Raw genomic sequence first — 21,082 nt, forward strand, 5'->3', positions numbered from 1 at the left:
GTTGTGCAAACGCCTACGCTAATTTGGTTATGGTAGCATGGGAACAACAGTGTCTGATAACACATCCACAGGTGTTATGTTACAAGCGATTCGTGGATGATTTGTTTTTTATCTGGAATGGTGATGTTGCATCCCTTAACATGCTCTTCCAAGAGGTAAATAAGAGCAGCCCATTCTTAAAATTTACTATGAAATTTTCTACTGACAACATTGATTATTTAGATGTTACCTTAGTTAAGGTGGGACATAGACTTAGTACTAGAGTATATAGGAAGGAATGCTATCAAGCTTCATTTTTACATGCGAATAGCATGCATATACCCTCAACTTTTGCGAATATTGTTAAGAGCCAAACATTTAGGGTTTCTCGCCTTTGTAGTGACGACACTATATTTAAGGATGAGCTATATAAACTGAAAGAGTTGTTTATGAGCAGAGGGTATAATGAACAATTAATAGATCAGAAATTTAATGAAGTTGTACGATTTAGACGAGATAGAGCTAGACCGTATTTTTCAAGTCGTAGAGATAAGCAAGATTCTATAAAAATAAACACCTGTAATACTGTTAATATGACTATCACTCTCCCCTTTGGTAATAATACTGATTTAGTTAAACAAGTCATAAACTCTAACTGGAATATATTAACTGCTGATGACAGGACTAGTAGTCTCATAGGCATGAGGCCTAGGTTTACATATAATAATACTATGAGTTTGAAGCAACACATGTTATAAACATAAGAATAATATACCACGAACTAACCCTTCTCTACAAGGGACTAAGAAATGTGGGAACTGCATGCAATGTGGCTACATAGACGAATCACGATTCTTTAGGAATCCTGACACATGTCATCTATGGGAGATTAGAAATATCAGTAATTGTCATACACGGAATGTCGTCTATGTGGCCCACTGCATAGTTTGTTTTAAGTACTATATAGGAAAAACAAACAGAAGCCTTAGAGAGAGGATAAGGGATCACGTCTATTGCGTTGCTAGATCTCAGGACTACAGTGCTATAGCTAAGCATATTTTGCACCAAGGGGATGAGCATCAATTTCGTTTTCAAGTATTACATGTTCAGTATCCAAATGATAGGATAGGAGATATAGTTAATCTCACTGAGCAAGCTGAACTTAAATGGATCTTGAGGATGGGGTCACACCAAGGACATGGTTTGAATGAGTGCGTTAGCATCATACCTGTTCTGAAAGGGAGACGGCTACGTTGAGATAGGGCAATGTTGTGCATAGGCTTACATTCACAATATCATACACTGTAATAATTTTTAGGCATTGTTTTTGTTTATATGAAATAATAAGTGAGCAATGGGCATATCTATGTAGTAACACTGACACAGCTGTTTTGCTATATAGTTAAATTTAGATTTATTTTTATAGTGCTAACGGTGTGTATGTGTGTTGTGTGTGTGAGCGTGTGTGTGTGTTTGTGGACGCATATATACATTTGTATATGTGTGCGCATACTTAAATGCTGTTTATACATAGATCATTTTGCATGTACTATTATGGATTTTTATAATTGTTTGATATGTTTCTATATATGGTATTTATTAGATTACTATATATCTTTTGTAAACTTGTTTAAGTTCACTGCTTTGACATATATATGGAATTTAGATTGTTATTTATTTTGCTACTGGCAGGATTTAGACAATGATTTTTAGGTTAGGGTGTTGTGTATATTGGGTCTGATCGAAATATAAGCCACGTTGTTCACAACTATATCAGTGCCGACAGTACTGTGGCTTTTAGTTAAACAAACATGACCTAGTGTATATACTTTATCCTGTGCTATCGGTTAACGATAAGCCATTATTTTTTATATATAGCTTGTGCTGATATTGAAATTGTTTTTGAAGATGTTTTAGGTCTGAAGCATTGAATAGGCTGTGTTCTGCTTTAAGTGTTTAATGATTTTAAACTATCGCTAAATGATGATTGATTATTAAGAGGTTGATTGGTCCTATTATCGTTATATAAGAAGTAGTTGTGCTTGTCTGTTCTGTCTGATGAAGCGGAGGTGAACTTCGCGAAAGCGCTCACTCTTTTAATAAACTGAGCTACTTTGCAACTGAGTATCGTGTTTTGTTCAGGATTGGAATTGTACGATATACTGCTTTTCACTGGGTTCCTGCTACCTTCGAGGGTGTTGTTATCATACATATATATATATATATATATATATATAAAATCAATCTATATCTATAGAACTCTCTCTCTCTCTCTCTCTCTCTATATATATATATATATATATATATAATCTATATCTATAGATCTCTCTCTCTCTCTGTATATATATATATATATATATATATATATATATATATATATATAAAATCAATCTATATCTATAGATCTCTCTCTCTCTCTATATATATATATATATATATATGTATATATAATCAATCTATATCTATAGATCTCTCTCTCTCTCTCTCTATATATATATATATATATATATATATATATATATATATATATATATATATAAATCAATCTATATCTATAGATCTCTCTCTCTCTCTCTCTGTATATATATATATATATATATATATATATATATATATAAAATCAATCTATATCTATAGATCTCTCTCTCTCTCTATATATATATATATATATATATATATAAAATCAATCTATATCTATAGATCTCTCTCTCTCTCTCTATATATATATATATATATATATATATATATATATATATATATATATATAAAATCAATCTATATCTATAGATCTCTCTCTCTCTCTCTCTCTCTCTATATATATATATATATATATATATATATATAAAATCAATCTATATCTATAGAACTCTCTCTCTCTCTCTCTCTCTGTATATATATATATATATATATATATATATATATAAATCAATCTATATCTATAGAACTCTCTCTCTCTCTCTATATATATATATATATATATATATAAAATCAATCTATCTCTATAGATCTCTCTCTCTCTCTATATATATATATATATATATATATATATATATATATATATATATATATATATAAAATCAATCTATATCTATAGATCTCTCTCTCTCTCTCTCTATATATATATATATATATATATATGTATATATAATCAATCTATATCTATAGATCTCTCTCTCTCTCTCTCTGTATATATATATATATATATATAAAAAATCAATCTATATCTATAGATCTCTCTCTCTCTCTCTCTCTCTCTATATATATATATATATATATGTATATATATAATCAATCTATATCTATAGATCTCTCTCTCTCTCTCTCTCTATATATATATATATATATATATATATATATATATAATCAATCTATATCTATAGATCTCTCTCTCTCTGTATATATATATACATATATATGTATATATATTTAAAGAAGACACATGAAGCACCATTTATGCATGCAGTTCAACAAATATTTCAGACAGCATACTTACCTTGTACCAGCACTAATTATAGTTGAATTTCCCAGCTCAGTTGCCACTTCTGCTAAGAGCTCAAGGTATTTGTCTCCTTTCAGAGCCTTTGGAGGATGAATTGCTTGATTTAGAAACACGTTTTCTTCACCACCTTCTAAAATGACATATTCTGCACCCAGGTTTTCCTTTAGTTCATTAGCCATAGTCAGGAACCAGTGAACTGCCTCTGCATTGGTAATATTTAGTTGTACAGAAAGTTTTGTTTTCCACTTCATTAGAAGGGGTGCCTGAAACAATATTTTATAATCACTAAAATAATAATAATAATAATAATAATAATAATAATTGCACAGGTAACTGTTTTCTATGCACAACATTATCCTCATTCATAAACAAAGCTTTTTGTCCTCAAATACAATTTTAGTAAAAGGCATTTCTTTAGTAAAACTGTTAAAGTGATATCTGAGGTACAATAAAAGGCATATAATTTGTACAAACTCTGCTAAAGCATGTTCATGAATTTTGAATAGATTTCTTTTTTTTTTTGTATTCACTTTTCTTCACTTCCCTCATACTGATAGCCATTCCAGTGCCCCACATCCTTCTCTGGATCTAACATCTTGCCAATCTAACACTGGCCCAATGCCCAAATTGATATTGGGATCAGCAAGGATGTTAGGGATGTCCAGTGAAGTTGGTGCAGTCCAACACCAAACCATGAGGTTTTCTTTATTTTGACTACCCCTAGTTAGCCCCCCCCCCTTTGCTGAGAGTCCCACAGTCCATCCAAAAAATGGGCAGGCATCACCTCTGCAGCAGCTCAGCCATGTCTTCACCCTTTTTACCTTTATGGACCACACCTCCCGTTGAGCCGCTCCCAGCCTCCACCAGAGATTGTTGCCAGAGCTGCTCAGAGGACTGTCCTTCCTCCCAGGGATGATAACACCTATCCCCTCCTACCACTCAGTCAGTCACTTAATCGAACCCGGAATGGCTGGGCTGTAGTCAGGGCTCTATCCCTCTACACCACTGGAGCATCTGGATTTTGAATTAATTCTTTAGGGGAAAAAGATCTTAAAGAGGTACAACAGCTTCGCTTTCCAGAAGGATATATCAAATGGCCTGGTTAACAGATATAATTTTTATCAGATAAGATTCAGAGGTAACAGGATCCCCTGTTAGAGAAGGATGGAGCCTTAACTTCAGCTCTGTTGACTCTTGTTTAATTGTTAGTCAGCTCAGGCATCAGAAGAGTCACTCAGTGTGCATGGGGCCGAGCAGCAAATATCAGCTTACCCATCCCAGGTGAGGGTGGAACATTTTCTCTGTCACTTGGCTGACACTGCATCTAAGGCAGATGGCACTTCAAGCTGTATGTTGAATGGGCCAGCCAAGCAGTATGAAGCACTCTGTTTAGAACTGGTGTGCATTTGTTCTTGTGTGTGTGTGTGTGTGTGTGTGTGTGTGTGTGTGTGTGTGTGTGTGTGTGTGTGTGTGTGTTTGCATTTGTGCTTGTGAATGAAAGTGTATGATTGGTGTCTTTGCATGTGTGTGTGTGCATTATATATATATATATATATATCTACATACATGTATATGGGTTCAGTTTTTTCATGACACATTTGTTACATTGGTCATTTCATTAGGAAGATTGTTTTGTTGGACTGCTGGTTCATTACTGGCATTTGTTTTATTTGTTTTGTGGGATCGCTACTCAGTGGGCAGCGGGATTTTGCCCATTCACCACTGTTTTGCAATTTCAGAGTTGGTATATGTAATTAGCAAGGGATGTGGAAGGTGAAAGGGGCTTTCCCCCTGCATAAAATGTAGTGTATTTTTTCATTGATTGACTGATTGAGTTTCAGTCATCTGTGGTCAATGTAGTGTAGCCAATTTAGTGAGCTGGCAATGTACTGAATATAATGTTTTATATATATATATATATATATATATATATATATATATATATATAGATATACACACACAGACATGTGTATGCTCACATGTGCACGCATGTGTGTGTGTGTGTCAGCATGTCGGTATGAAAGCACACTACACTGAGCTATCATTACGGGCCCTATTTAGAAGGTGTGGCCACTGGTCGCCTTGGAGATGAGGGAGTTAAGAGCAGATAAAATCTCCTGCTGGATAACAGTTGTAATGCCTACCTCATCCCCTCTTCAACTGTTGCCTCAGATACTGTGGGGGAGCAGTAAAGGAGCTGAGAGCGGATAAGGACACAGTGGGCTTGGGAGACAGAAGAAAAATTATATAACATTTTTAAATGAGAAAATAATAACTCAAAGTGGAATGTTAAAGCCATGAAATTCAAATCAATTGAAAGCCCTTGAAACAAAAATTCAGGAATAATGAGCCTTGATAATATCAGTATTTTTCCTCATTACAAAACGATTCCATGCGTTGCTTCTTATGTCACCGAATATGGCATTCTTGGATACAGGAGAAACACATGTTCTAAAAAATGCTTTTATGTTGAAAGCTTGGTCATCATTACTCTGTGTACATCAAGAGCTTACATAGTCTATAACAAGTGATGAAATCATGATCTTCTGAAGAGTAAAAATATAATTCTGGTATTTTTAAAAATCAGAATGAAGTATTCATTGTAATATCCAAAACTTACTGAAAAGTAGGAACAACAGAAAATAAAGCAAACAGCCCCAAAAGATGACAATATATAAAGCATGGTCTACAGCAACAGAAATATGTGAGATAAATCTGTAAAAGGGACTCCCTCAAAACTAGAAGAATGTTTTGCAAGAACAAAGAAAACTGGCATATTTATTAAGTGGACCACTATTTCAAAACAACAATTTAATTTATTTATTTTTGTACATCCTGTTTGTCTCCACCTTGGTCAGGCCTTTATAGCACCCTACTGTAAGTATAGTGATTGCACCAAGTGTAGTTTGACAGAATATAATTCATTAAATTTGTTTTGTTGAAACATTTGGACAATGAGAAACACCTTAATGAAGTATAATCTATGCAGAGGTTTTATTGCCCTAGAGTGGATATATTTAATTTGGGAGTATGCATCTGGTGGATCCTCACTCAGATTTTTTCATGACTGAAAAATTCAAAGAATGGATTTAGTGAACTGTGTTTTGGTGGACTCTATTTTCCAGTCCATATTGGACCCATCCATTCACCTTCCTTAGCTTACCGCTATTATATACAAAACGCTGTGTACATGTTCTGGGGTAAAGGTAAGTAGAGGGGTTAATTGGCAGTCATCTGCTTGGTCAGGGTACTCTAAAATCTCCACAACTTCAATTTCTAAAGAGAGCTAAGGCATACATGTCCAACCACATGCTGACACTTCCCCTATGAACTACTGAGATACCATCTCTCGAAAACCAACATCTTGATCACAACTGATCATGAACAGCGTTACTTAACAACCACCCTCACAAACTGAAACAAAAGTCTTTGTGTAGGGGATAGACCTCAATATGCAAATTATCTAATGTCTCCTTACTTATATGTGCTAACTCTACAGTTGGACAACAATGGGGAAATCAGAAACCCCCCAGTACAGCACACAGTCTTCTACAAACAATAGTCCAGCTGTGCCTACATATTAATGTGGGGGCTGGGGCTTGGCATAAAGGTTAAGATGTTTACCTCATAGACACAAGGAACAGGGTTTGATTCTCACCTTTGAAAGAAATTGTCTAGGCTTAAAATTACCCACAAGGCCATTATCCTAGCACTTACCTGTGAACTATGAACTAATGATACACCCTACAAGCAAATACAACTTTGATTACATGACTTTGGACCGTTAGAACCTAATTACATGGACAATGATCACATGTAGTGAAGTCTTTTGCATTCATCGGGTGTCATGTGAATGCTTTACAACTGGTGTGCATTCAATTCCTTGCTGTTCGCAAGAGAGAAACCATGTACCAAAACATCCTTTCATTTCTCAGCAGAGCTGTCGTATGTATACTGTGTCTAGCACCCTTCTGAACATTTGTAGTTGTTATGTCTAAGCTCCTACTTTTGTACTAAACTGCTGGCCATTATAGTTTTCCAGCTCATTTTTAAATCTGTGCGTTTATTCTTGGACAGTGGAAAGAGGTCAGTTATTTGGGCATGTCGCATTCTTTAAGTAATGCAGACCAAAACCTATTATGTTTTATTTATGTATTAATTTATTGCAGTTTGTTGACCAAATTAGTTTCATTTTGGCATGGCCTATTTGCAGAGGTGGTATTTATTCTGACTATGGATAATTTGGTGAAAACTACAGGGAGATCCCCTCTATCCTTTTCAGTAATACCATCTATATCAGATGGGGTATGCCCATAATGTATGTGATACACAGAGTGAGAAGTCACAGGCAGCTATTGGAGGCATGCTGTCTGTTCTCCTAAAATCAGATCCCAGTTTCTGCCAGGCAGGAGTGTATTCCAGAGGAATCTCATGGCAGAGACGGAGTGCAGGAAGATACTAATGTAGAACAAAAGCCATGGGATATCACATTAATGAAAGAGGAGATGGATGAAAATAAATGGACTGGTAAGATTGCCCTGAAGAGTGCAGACTGGGAAAGGAATGCTACAGGTGAATGGTCTGACTCATGGGCAAGTATTGGTAAACATGGTAATAGAGGTCCCATCAGAATGAATGGTTTGAATGTTAGTAACAGTACTTTTTTTGTTTTCTGATCCAAGAAGGATTGTTGTTAAACTAAAACTTGTGAGTGGCCTTGAGAATACTAACATATAATATTTTTTACAAAAAAAAAAAAAATAAGGTATTTTGGTTGAATGAAATATATGCTTTTATATCTTTTTTTGGATGATATTTATGATTTGATTTTTAAGACTGGCAGTTTATCAGAAACATTTTTTAAAAAGATGGCAATGGATAACAATAATGAATGACACTGTAGTCTTTGTTTCTGCAGTTCCTGTATTACAGCATCTTGTGAAACAAGCTAGTCTACTCCTAATAAATAGGGTATGCATGTCAACAGCTTGACAAGATACCTGAACAGGTGATGTACTCTGTTGCCTGACTATGAATCCATTATGAACACATCTGACATGTGGGAGTATGACTGGAGAATAACAGATATAGATAAAGATGGCATTATGCTGTTATAGTTTTCATTGTCAAAGCGCTGTTTTGTAATGGTCATCCTAAAGTATGTAGTAAATGTGGACAACATAAACATTAAGCTCTGAATGTAGTATTGCAAATGTGCCAATATTATTAAATGTAATTTCTGTAATGCAAAAAATTGCATTCCTATAAAAACCTTTGAAGACATAAAAAAAAAGTATAGTGTAAGACTTAAAAGGTGAAAACTATAAATGGTGCAGAGGAAGGTGAACAAATGGGAACTATTGAAGGTGTACTAGAAAAGGAAAAGAAAACATAAAGAGACAGAGCAGGAGAGGTGGTTAAAGGGACAAAGGATGGAAGGATGCGTGAGAAGGTGGTTTTCTTTTACTGCAAAAGTAAGTGCACTTTGAAGAGAAAACAGATTACTGGTAAAGAAAGCCAAAGTTGTGGTGCACAATGAATGCCAAGAACTGCAAGGCAGAACATGGTGAGGAGGAAGAAGAGGTACACGAAGACAAAACAATGAAGAAATCAAAGAGATTTTCAGGATAAAAAATTGTTTCTTTAAATGTATGTGTGTGGAGAGTTAGAGAAGAATGGAGCGTAGAATTTTTTTTTACGATTCAGCTAGTCGATATTTGCAAGAGTTGCATATGGACAATCTTAACTTAGCTTAAATGTTTAAAAAGTTGTGGTCTTATGGCATAATATTTCCATCTGAATCTCACAAAGTGTTAATAGAAAATGGAAAGTGCTGTTAATAGCTGATGTTAATACACAAGGAGAAATACAGAGAATAAATATGCACAATAAAATTAAGAAGGTTTTAAGAGCAAAGCAATCAGAAGTGATAGTATTTTTTATCTACCTGGAGGAATATTACATGCGGAGAAGAATAATGAACAAGTATATAGCAATGCTTATCAGGTGAGAGACCTAATGAAGCCTTTAATTAAAATTGCAAACAGTAGGAATGCAAAGTTTACTTATATATTTATTAGTTATAGAATTCAGCTGAATATTTTGTAGTTATCAAAGGTGTTAAGGGTAGCTTTGAAGGAATATATTAGAAGTAATACTCTGGGGATGCTACTCGTAGTATTCTAATAAATGAAAATGAAGTGAATAGATGTAGCAGAAATACCAACTGGCTCACACACAGGACCCCAGAAGTTAGAACTGTGGGGTCCACCTCTACAAAGAGGCCAGTCACAAGTGGAGTTCTTCAGGGATCAGTCCTTTGACCACTCCTTTTTGGCATTTGCTTCTCAGAAGTCAATGTCAATGTCAGTGGTCTCTGGCTGACTAAGTTTATGGATGATTGCAAATTAGGAGCTGTCATTGAATCCTACATGGACACAAATGTTCTCCAGGTGGGGGCTGACACAGACAAACAACTGGTGTCAGAGCCATGGAATAAAACTAAATGCCAATAAATACATAATAGTGTCCTTTGGGAAGTCATCCATCCCTGGTAACTATCATATTGACAACACACTCCTTAGAGTTGACCCAGTAGTCAGGGACTAGGGGCACACATAAGTAGTAATCTAGCCTTTGATCATCATGTGTCTACAGTGGTGAGGAAACTATGCTATGTTGTGCAACTTATAAACAAAGGTATGGCATCTAAGTCCAAGGAAGTCATTGTTCCACTATATTTGGCATTCATCAGACCTGTCATTGAGTACAATGCCTCCTTTGGTATGTACCTAACCAGGCATATTCAACAATTGAAACGTTCACAGAGGTTCCTCACTAAAAGAATACAGGGCGTAAGTAATATGTCCTATGCAGACCTCCTCAAGGCCCTATTCCTGTATTCTGTCTCCTATAAGCTTTTGAGGGGAGATTTATGCCTGGCATATGGGGCATTGTCAGACTCCCACTCTGATGCTCTGATGGACCTCCTGCATATCCACAAAATAAACAGTACCAGAATTACCTGTTCTAAAGACTTAAACCTTGCCTGTGATATAAATAGGATCTGCTGGAGAGATACATATGTATCCCACAGACTACCTCATCTATGGAACAGGCTCCCCATCCATGTGAAGCAGAGTTCCTCCCTAACCCAATTCCAGTGCAACTTGGACAATTGGATGGGAAACCAGAAATTCATCCCTGGTTTGGCACCTATGTCTCTAATGGACACAGGTAACCTGTAAATGGTTCATCTCCCAGGCCCATGCTTACACTTATCAAGGGTATCAGAACTTGTCAGAGATTTGGAATGCATGGCTAGGCTTAAAAAGGCCCTTGTGGTTGTTAGCCTAGTAAACACCTATGAACCTATACAGGAGTTCTCTGGTATTTATTAGAAAGTGAGTCTTATAATGGAATTAAAATAATTTTATTAATTATCCAGTATCCTTAACACATTGTTTCTAGTTTGTTCTGGCTTGGTAGTTAAGAAACAGGATTGTTATATATCAAATGGAAAACACATAGAAGGAAAGTGACTAACAGGTATAATAATATAACAGTAATGTTAGATGCTGCTGGCAGCATGAACATTTGAGTTTAATGGGGAAATTAAAGAGCTAAGGTAGGAGCAATTATTTGTTGAGAAAAGATAAGTACTGGGCTACGCTTGACATGTATATGAAGATGAAGGCTCCACTTATGCCTTTAAGCAGAAGGCTAGAAAGTTAGAGGTGGAGGGAGAAATGATGGATTCAGGAGGTGAATTGGTTAGAAAGTAAGATAAGATTGAAAAAAGGTAAGTGATTATAATTTATGCTTGTTACGTGAAGGAGAAAATGTTGGTAAATGACTGGAGTGGGAGGAAGCTTTTTTTTAAAGTAAGGCACTGAGCATAACTGAGGAGTTAAGAGATGAGAAATTGGTTGAGTTGTATGAGGATGGGATAATCGGGGAAAACTGCAACATTTTGAAAGATGCTATTTCTGATGAGATAGTTGAGGTGATTAATTATGTTTCTCTGAGTGGTAAGATGTGGGAGATTAAAATAATGCATCAGTAGTGGTCTGCTTAAAAATACCACTTGCCAGCTCCAACATCCATTATCCTGACTCCCACTGCTTTACACACCCATTGTCCTGACTCCCACTGTCCACTTACCCACTATACCTTCATGCCATAAAAACAGGCATAATTGAACTGATCTGTTTTTTTGTAGAGGATGCCTGATAAGGGGGCTCTACCCCACTCCTCAGTCTTTAAATGTTTCTAACGTCACAGCAACTTGGAAGAAATGGGATAACTGTCTTTCCCTTTTATTCAAGGTGGTGTGACCTCAAATATGGTTTAGTTATAGATCGGGTTAGCAGGCAGAGTCCCAACACTGGGGGCACAAGGAGGCACAGACATACTCCAAAACCACTTTCCATGTTTGCATTATCCATTAAGTGCCTTGAGAATCATATAGATGGCAAAGTATTAACGTTGGGAAATTCAGCTGTGGAGAAGTCAGAGGTAGCAGAGTCACTAGCAGCTGTGATAGCAAAAAAAGGGTGATTTGAAGTTTGTGAGATATAGAAATGAATGGAATCTGTACAGAGATATGAAGTGTATGCCATTCATGGGTCCTGTGGTAAAAATGTAGTGGCTAAAAGATTTATTTATGTTAGGAACAAGAAATAATGTGCAAAGATCTGTAACTGTGTTGGATTAGCAAAAAGCATTAGATAAGGTGTTACAAAGAAAATTAGTAGAGATACTGCATAGTATATGGTAGCTGGCAGGTTATAGGATCATTCAAGACTACGTATTATAATGAAGAGGTTTACATATTGTTTAATGGGCAAATAAGTAAAGGTAAGGTTATTTCAATGATGTCCTGAAGGGTTCTTAATTTATGCATACTGTTCAACAGCATTATTAGATAGACTAGAGAAAATTGATGGTGGGAAAGAGGTAAAGGTGGTGCATTTGCAGATGGCGTGATGGTGTTCATTAGAGATGAAGCACCTATAAGGGTTGTTGTAAAATTCAAGCTGATATATGAAGGTGAAATGGGCTTTTTAATAAATTGGAAGAAGAGTTGTTATTTATTTATTTTTTTGCATTAAAAAGGAGATATGTGGTATGAACTTAGAGAAACCAAGGACTGGGTTCAGTTAGATCTGGCCCCTAACTAGCCATCAACAGAGAGGGCAGTGAACACAGGTAGCCAGAATCAATAGGCAATGAATCAGACACTGACTGGTGCAAGTGTCTCCCAGCTATTACTGAAAATTGAAACAATAGGGAAATTGGTACCCCATCTACTGGAACAGTCACAACCCTTTGATACGCATAGGAGGTATCAGGCATGTCTATCGCAGTGATGCTGTAAGGTGGGCTAATGTGTAGAGGGGAATTTCCAAACTGTTGGCCTCTGAATAAGTCACTTAAACAAACAGTGCTCTAGGGTCACATGTAAAAAGGAAAACTTGTGCTAGGAAGTTTACCCTGTTAAAAACAAATAAAATAAAATATATATTGCTTATGTTCTGATGCCCCTTATTCTTTTTGAGCATTGTTATATGGCATGGCATTTTCTTGAGTTCTGATTGATATAGGCTGCTTAATATTTTGGTGTTTGCAAAAAAAATGAATATGCATATTTTCAGGAAGATGTTAACAAAGAAGTACTTCTTTATGATAATTACCATGGACCACCTCAAATAGGTAGGATCTTAATTTAATATCTCACTTGAAAGACTGCACTTCAGGAGCACAGCACTGAATTATACTGTACTGAAGTGTCAGTACTGAATATGTATGCAATCACCTGGTGTGGGAATAGAACCCAATCTTCTAATCTTTGTGGCTTTAAAGGCAGTGCTAACTGGAGAATATCTGACACTGCTACACTGTCAAGGCATTTTGTGCCAAAATAAAGACTAGACTTTAGTTAAACATTATCATTAGAGCTCCTTACTAACTCTTGACAGAAAAGTCATGAACCTTCCTATCAGACCTGATACTTGCCTGCAGGAAGGCTTGGTAACAGTGTATGAACTGTAGATTATATCAGAATTTTAGTGTCTTTTATTGAAACCAGCAGAAGGTAACTCTAATGGCTGCAGACTTTTTATTGCTTTTGAGACATTTGACTAAGTAGAATGATGTATAAATTGAAAATAATGAAGCTATTTGGGATACTTTGAGAGCTTATTAAACGTACCCAGGCTATTTGTCAAAATTATTTAGTCAGAGTGACAAAAAGGCAGAAGGAAGAAGAAGAAAAGCAACTCCATAACACAATGATAAGGCCAGAGCTGGAAATCTGTACACATTTTTGGAATATTACAGGCAGGAGGAGGCTGCAGTGCCTGTGCAGATACAGAGGAAGGCAGCTGGGATGGAGAGGGGGTGCAGCAGTGCCTGTGCAGATACAGAGGAAGGCAGCTGAGATGGAGAGGGGGTGCAGCAGTGCCTGTGCAGATACAGAGAAAGGCAGCTGGGATGGGGAGAGGGTTCAGCAGTGCCTGTGCAGATACAGAGAAAGGCAGCTGGGATGGGGAGGGGGTGCAGCAGTGCCTGTGCAGATACAGAGAATGGCAGCTGGGATGGGGAAAGGATGCAGCAGTGCCTGTGCAGATACAGAGGAAGGCAGCTGGGATGGAGTGGGGGTGCAGCAGTGCCTGTGCAGATACAAAGAAAGACAGCTGGGATGGGGAGGGGATGCAGCAGTGCCTGTGCAGATACAGAGGAAGGCAGCTGGGATGGAGAGGGGGTGCAGCAGTGCCTGTGCAGATACAGAGAATGGCAGCTGGGATGGGGAGAGGATACAGCAGTGCCTGTGCAGATACAGAGGAAGGCAGCTGAGATGGGGAGGGGGTGCAGTAGTGCCCATGCAGATACGGAGAAAGGCAGCTGAGATGGGGAGGGGAGCAGCACTGCCTGTGCAGATACAGAGAAAGGCAGCTGAGATGGAGAGGGGGTGCAGCAGTGCCTGTGCAGATTCAGAGAAAGGCAGCTAGGATGGGGAGGGGATGCAGCAGTGCCTGTCCAGATACAAAGAAAGGCAGTTGAGATGTAGAGGGGGTGCAGCAGTGCCCATGCAGATTCAGAGAAAGGCAGCTAGGATGGGGAGGAGGTGCAGCACTGCCTGTGCAGATACAGAAAAAGGCAGCTGAGATGGGGAGGGGTGCAGGAATTTACTTGTGAAGATAGGATAAGGAAGCTCAACTTGTTTTCATTAGAAAATAAAACTGCCACCAAGCATGGGCCCATATGTCGGGGCCTTAATGTGATGAAATTACTATGGAAATTAAGGAAAGCTTGACAGGGGAGTCAAATCCAGCACATCAATGGGGCACAATTAAACATAGATATTATAAAGTACTTTCTCAAGTAATGATGGAGAACAGGTAGAATCAACTACTACCATAAATAAATGAGGTTAAGAAAGGCAGAGATCTTTGAAGGGTAAGATGGAAGCAGAACAGGCAGTTACAGCTACCATAGGCTACCTAGCAGTATTAGTGTTGATTAGTCTGTCTCTGGCTCTATCTGCTGGTCCCTTTGTGTAAATGCAGACAGTTTCCATCTTAACTCTTGCTAATTATCCTGGCTCTTGTAATCAGAAATTACATACTGTAGATTTACAAGGGTGGAAACACAAGTAAATATCTTCATTAATAATAATGTGGCAATCTGTTCAAACCTTAAATCAAAGATACCTATCAAATTTGATGTCTGACAATTATCTGTACCACTATCAAGCCAAAATTCTAATGCAGTGAGAGTTGGATTTTTCAGACAATTCCATGACCATTTACTTAAATAAATCAGTGTGTTCTCACACCTTCACATGGCTTCATGCTCTCCCACATATATTCATGTCAGGCTGACTGAATCTGTTGGTCATCTCCCTGAAAACATATCAAAGCCATTACACTATCACTTCTTCAGCTTTGTTTAATAGACGGAGTCATCTAGGGAACCATTTTTACAGTGTTTCAATACATTATAGATGCTGTATTATTTCAGGTTATGCATGTTATATGGCATAATTCCTACCTGCCCTCAACTTCCCCTGGATCTTAAAAACCTAGAAGTTTAATTTGCAGCTTATGTGGAGGGGTTATTAAGTTGAATGTTCTCCAAAAGATATATTTATATTTACAATGCTGCATTTTAGACTTGTCACTTTTATTAAGCTTTAGCAAAAACTGAATAGCACATTTCTTGGCAAATTTACTTGTATTTTACTTGGGGTATTGTCCATCTATGCAGTCTGTACAAGTTCCATTCCACATTTTAAAGTAATAAAACTTTCAGGGCAGCTGTTTACTTACTTCACCCACAGTTGCATCAGTGACAGATGCTTAGTGTTTACTTTCTGACTTATTCTAATTGTATTAAATAAAATAAAACTTCAGAAAAGTTATAAAATAAAACCACAGAAGAAGAAAAAAAAATTGTTGCAGATTGAACCCATGAACAGCATTATTGCAAAATTTGAACATCATTTTTCTGAAATGTGCCTTGAATGAAAGCAGATACTTCATTCACTTTTCTTTTTCCTTGACTCAAGGTGCAGCAACCTCATATTTAATTGTATTTGGTCCAGAAGTGCAGAGTTTGAAACCTGGTGAATAAGGATTTGGGGTGCATGACACCCACTGGAAAGGATGTGAGTTGGAAAAGCAAATTAGCAAAATGTATGACTGCTTATGAATAGCTCACTTTTTAAGTTGTTTATAATGGTTTGCCATGGATTCGTTGTTGTCATTCTACTGACACCCTGTTGGTAACTATTTGAAATGTTGGAACCCACTACAGCGAGTGTGGAAATGCAGAGAATGAATGACTGAAAGATCGACTATATGCCTTTTCTTAGAATCTTCCCTTTTCTCTCAGATATGGTGAGCTCAGAGCTGGTATAAATATGTTCAGGGGTGTGGGCTGCAGAAAAAAAGTTTTAAGGAGAAGAGTGATTTTCAGGATTTGCTGTTCTTTTTGCTCTTTTGTTTCAGATTTTTGGCACGTGGCATTTCGAGCTCTGACATTTCAATAAGGAGCAGCACCGGCTAGCACAAAATAAACACGTTGAACATCAGTTTGTTACTCTTTCTAATGAGAACATTCATTTGCAGTTTTTAGGTAGTTCTTGATTTTCCTCAAGTGTATCTCATTCTTATTGTGTGTACTTATTAACCGTAGCTGAAGTTATTCAACAACATTTTCTTGTAGAAAATGAGCAGGCTATATGACTTTTTGGTAAGTCGTTCAAATCTTGTCTTCCTCAGGGTATGTAGACTGGCATGATTTTATGACAGCATTTCAGAATAATGGATTTTAATTTGGGAATAAGAGATATGCAAAACTCTGAATAGCTGTCAGTAAAACTAAAAGATGCCTTGCTATTTTGACAACCATCTTCCTATATTACATAGCAATGCACTTTATAAAATGATCATATGTTGTAAAATTATTTATAATTGTATTAAAATAAATGCTTAGAAGTATATTTCTTTGTGCTTTCTAAAATCTTCTACTCCTTGAACTCAAAAAACTTACACATATTTCCAAGGGAAACTAATGGTTAAAGTGAAACAATATCACACAATAAATGTAAATATATGAATAATGAGCTTTAGACAAACACCTCTTAAACAGGTGTAAGAAATCCATGGAAGAAGGGCCACCAATCCCAGGGGAAAGAACTGGGAAAGGCAAGTATAGCAATATGTGTTGTGTAGCATAGACATTTTGGTGCTATGTTCCAGTCCTCACAGGTTTGAGGAACATTATGAAATGCGAAGAAACGTATCAAGAATGGAAGGAAGTGAATGGCAAATGCTGGTTTTCGTCTGCCATTGTGAGGGTTTTTTGTAGGTCCTGTTGCAGTTCTGATATCTTGGGGCTGGTGGATCATTTGAGATGTGCCAAGCAGTCTAACTCACTCCACTGTAGCTGGAATCATTGGTATTTGTAAGCATGTACCCACTATGGGCCTCTTCATACCAGGCACTGCATCATGCTTACCAGCCAACTGGGGCAGGACGTTAGGGGCATATAATAAACTCCAAAGTCCGGATGGATGACAGCCTTAGTTCACATTTATTAGCTACCTTTTCTGGGGTCCTCAGACGCCAGATGCAGGGAGGAATAAATGAAAGAATTAATTGGGAACAGAAGATTGGTGCTTATGGGAGGAATGGGAGCCAGAAGTGTTTTTTAGCTCCTTCCATTGCTTACTTTCAGTCTCTTTATCAAATAATTCTCTTAGAGCTGGGGAAGGAGATGCAATGTATTGGTAGCATTTTTTTTTTCTTTTTCATGCAGCTGCAGTTAAACTTGGACAGGAGAAAGACCTGCCCTAACCGGAGAGTGTCTATGCATTAATCCCTTGTCTGCATTACATCACATTTTTTGCAGGTTACTGCAAGAAATTTATTCTGAACTTCCCCCCATCCACATAGTTTTAAGACTTAACAAAATATGCATAGCCAAAATAGTTTCAGTCTCCTAACCCCACTGCAGGGTGACCCAGCTGTGGCAAAAGCTTAGTCTCTTCCAATGCTGCCATTATCTACATGATCTGCCTTCCCCTGGCCAGCTGTCTAGCACCCGAGTCTCTTGTTCACTTTGGTCACCAGCAGCACAACTGAGTACCCTGTCAGTTTGTCAGCATACTCACTGCAGACTAAAAGCAAAGTTTTCAGAGAAGGCAGGTATAGTAGAATCTTTTCTTTAGCATTATTAGCTTGTGGGTTATATTCCCATAATCTCATTTCCTTCCCTCCCATAAAGGATATCTGATTCACATTTATTGGGTCTACTGGGTGCAGTGCATTTGGCAGACACTCATTCGTGTGGGCTAACTTGAACTGCAGTGAGGACTGAGTGACAAGATGTTTGCATGATATCTGGATGGTCAGTCAGAAATTGTGTGTGTGTGTGTGTGTGTGTGTGTGTGTGTGTGTGTGTGTGTGTGTGTGTGTGTGTGTGTGTGTGTGTGTGTTTTACAGTGAGGGTAAGGATTAGGGTAAGAGGATCAATTCTGTGTGTGTGTGTGATTGCATATATTTGGGGTTAGATTAGGGTATAAATTTAATGAGAGAGTGTGTTTGTGTGTATGTCTGTGTGGTGAGTGTCTGAGCTGTCTTATGCAGTGGTAGTGTTACAGGAAGGGCTTTTAAGTTAAGATGCATGTTAGGGTTAGGGGCAGGATTAGGTTTAGGGCTAACCTGCATTACTAAGGTGGGCAGGTGCCTGCCCAACTTAATAATGCGTGCTAACCCTAACCCTGCCCCAAACAATAACACACTCACAGATTTACTACGTTAACATCTGTGGGCAAAAGTAGGACTGCTCTGTCTCTTCAAAACAAGAGGACTTCACTGTCCCTTCAGGGCCTCCCAGTGAATAACAACAGATACTGAAACTCAAGGTTAGGAAAATATATTTTCTTCCCATTGACAATGCGTAAGTGAGTTATTATTTAATGGTCCCACTGTCAATTGATAAGTTAGTAATTATTTAATGGTTTAATAAAAAGGCATTCTCCTTCCAATGTCAATGCATAAGGGAGTTATCATTAAATACCATAATAACATTTATTACTTTTACATGAACAGTAAGAGCAAGTATGCACATGAACTTATTCGGGCTTTTATCTATATTGTTTTATGGATTATAATGATACATAACTGAATAATAATAATAAAAAATAATACCAGATAGCCTTTAGAATCTGAATGCAGACTGAGCCAGTAGTTTTCTTTCCCTTTCTTTAGTGATGTCTGAAATTTCTCTGAGTCAATATTCATATATGGAGATAAGGTTATTATCAGATGCTTAATTAACTGGAGCTCCTGCTTCTGTTGTGAAATACTCTTTCTTCTTCTTAGATAGGAATTGTTGTCCTATAAGTAAGAAAATAAACATATGATTTTAGCTTTTTTTAATAATTTGTGGCACATGTACCATTTTGTTGTATTACTGTCCTTGTCTACATAATGTAGGTGTTCAGTTCAGTTCATTATCTGACTATTGCATACTATGGCATGTAAGTAGTGTGTGTGTGTGTGTGTGTGTGTGTGTGTGTGTGTGTGTGTGCGCGCGCACATGCATATTTGAGTAACCCAATCTTCACTAAACAATGCTTGAATCAAACAGCCTAAGACATGCTGATTTCTGAGGAGAGTTTTATTTCGAAAGCTCAGCATCAGGGTACTTTATTTGTATTTAAGGTATATATGTTTACCTTCTCACATGCTTTTCTTTGCACTATATGTTAATTTATCTAAAAATGACATTATGTTTGAGAAAGTATAATGCATTTTGAAACATTTTATTATCTGGATGTTAATTTTGCTGTTATAATTACATATTTATAGCAACTGTAAACATGTCATATACCTTTTAGTTCAGGCAACATTATGGTAAGGTTAAAACAAAAGAAAAATAACATTGAAAAATATGTTAAAGCAAATAATGTTTTAAAGACAGTTGTATAAATAAGAATGTAGCACTCTGGTTGTCATTAAACTTGCCATGACCATCTTTTGTGCTCTGTAGCCATAAAATGAGAAAAAAGAGTAATAACAAACAGAATACACAAATTTTGATAAAGAAAGTAAAACAGTAATTTTACAAATGCGTCAATGATGGATGCCTTCAAAAGCATTAGATACACACATTTTTTCATGGATGGTGTATGAAATTCGTTTTATAGCCTACTACATTAAAATTCATTTAAACATTTAAGAGCATTTGAGGTTACAAAAGGATTGTCAGCTCCTACTCTGTTTGTCCCTAGCTACATACATATTTTATTTCATTAATTTAAACTGAAAAAAATGAAATTTAACCCCTGCTTTTATGCCACAGACATATAAAGTAATAATGGAATAACTTGCATATACATTATTGCAACTACTTTACCTATAACACCTATAAACATTAGATAATAGTCATTTATTCGTTTTCAGATAGCCATATTGTCCTATTCAGCATAGTGAGAATTTTGAGGCTATACTGGTAATTAACTGGGTTCAGCCTGTAATTGGGCATGGTTTGATCAGTGCTCTATCCCAGTAAATTAATTTAAACAAACACACAAACAAACAGCTGTAAGGCAGAGAAACGGCCTAGGAAGGAATGCTGCTCATTCTCAGGATGCATATGCACAGTCAACATGCACATCTATGAGCACAAATTCATCTAGCAGTGTCTTTGGGATGTGGGAGGAAACAGAAGCACATGGACAGAGGAAGGGCATGCAATCTTCAGACAGAAGGCATGCTGTGTAGGAGCAGAAATGGTAGATCAAAGAATGTGAGTAATGTTAACTACTTTTGGACTTAGCTACCTAACATTTCATATCAGTTTGCTTAAAGGATTATTCTAAACGACTCATTATTAAATATGATAACATGCATAATCCATGTATTCTATAGAGGTTAGAAAATAAAATTCTGTATATTGGATTTCCTCTGCAATGGGTCTGTGTTGTAAACTCTGTTATAAATTAAAAGTACAATGAAAAATCAAAATGCTCAGCAATGGAATATGACAAACTTTCCCTTTGCAATTACTGTCTGCTTAATAGATTAGTTT

At 36.8% G+C, this 21,082-nt stretch overlaps 1 protein-coding gene across 1 annotated transcript in view; it reads right to left on the minus strand.

Annotated features, from left to right (window-relative positions):
- LOC122798394 (SITS-binding protein-like) overlaps positions 1-21,082 on the minus strand; it is a 449,240-nt gene that overhangs the window by 149,474 nt on the left and 278,684 nt on the right. Inside the window, exons 5-6 of the mRNA XM_044067300.1 lie at positions 19,198-19,386; positions 3,473-3,741 (exon numbers count right to left, since the gene is read on the minus strand). Of these exons, the coding sequence (XP_043923235.1) occupies positions 3,473-3,741; positions 19,198-19,386 (458 nt within the window). The remainder of the gene's footprint in view (positions 1-3,472; positions 3,742-19,197; positions 19,387-21,082) is intronic.

Source organism: Protopterus annectens, chromosome 3.part1 (assembly GCF_019279795.1).
Source record: "Protopterus annectens isolate FY-2018-M chromosome 3.part1, PAN1.0, whole genome shotgun sequence".
Classification (NCBI taxonomy): Eukaryota; Metazoa; Chordata; order Ceratodontiformes; family Protopteridae; genus Protopterus; species Protopterus annectens.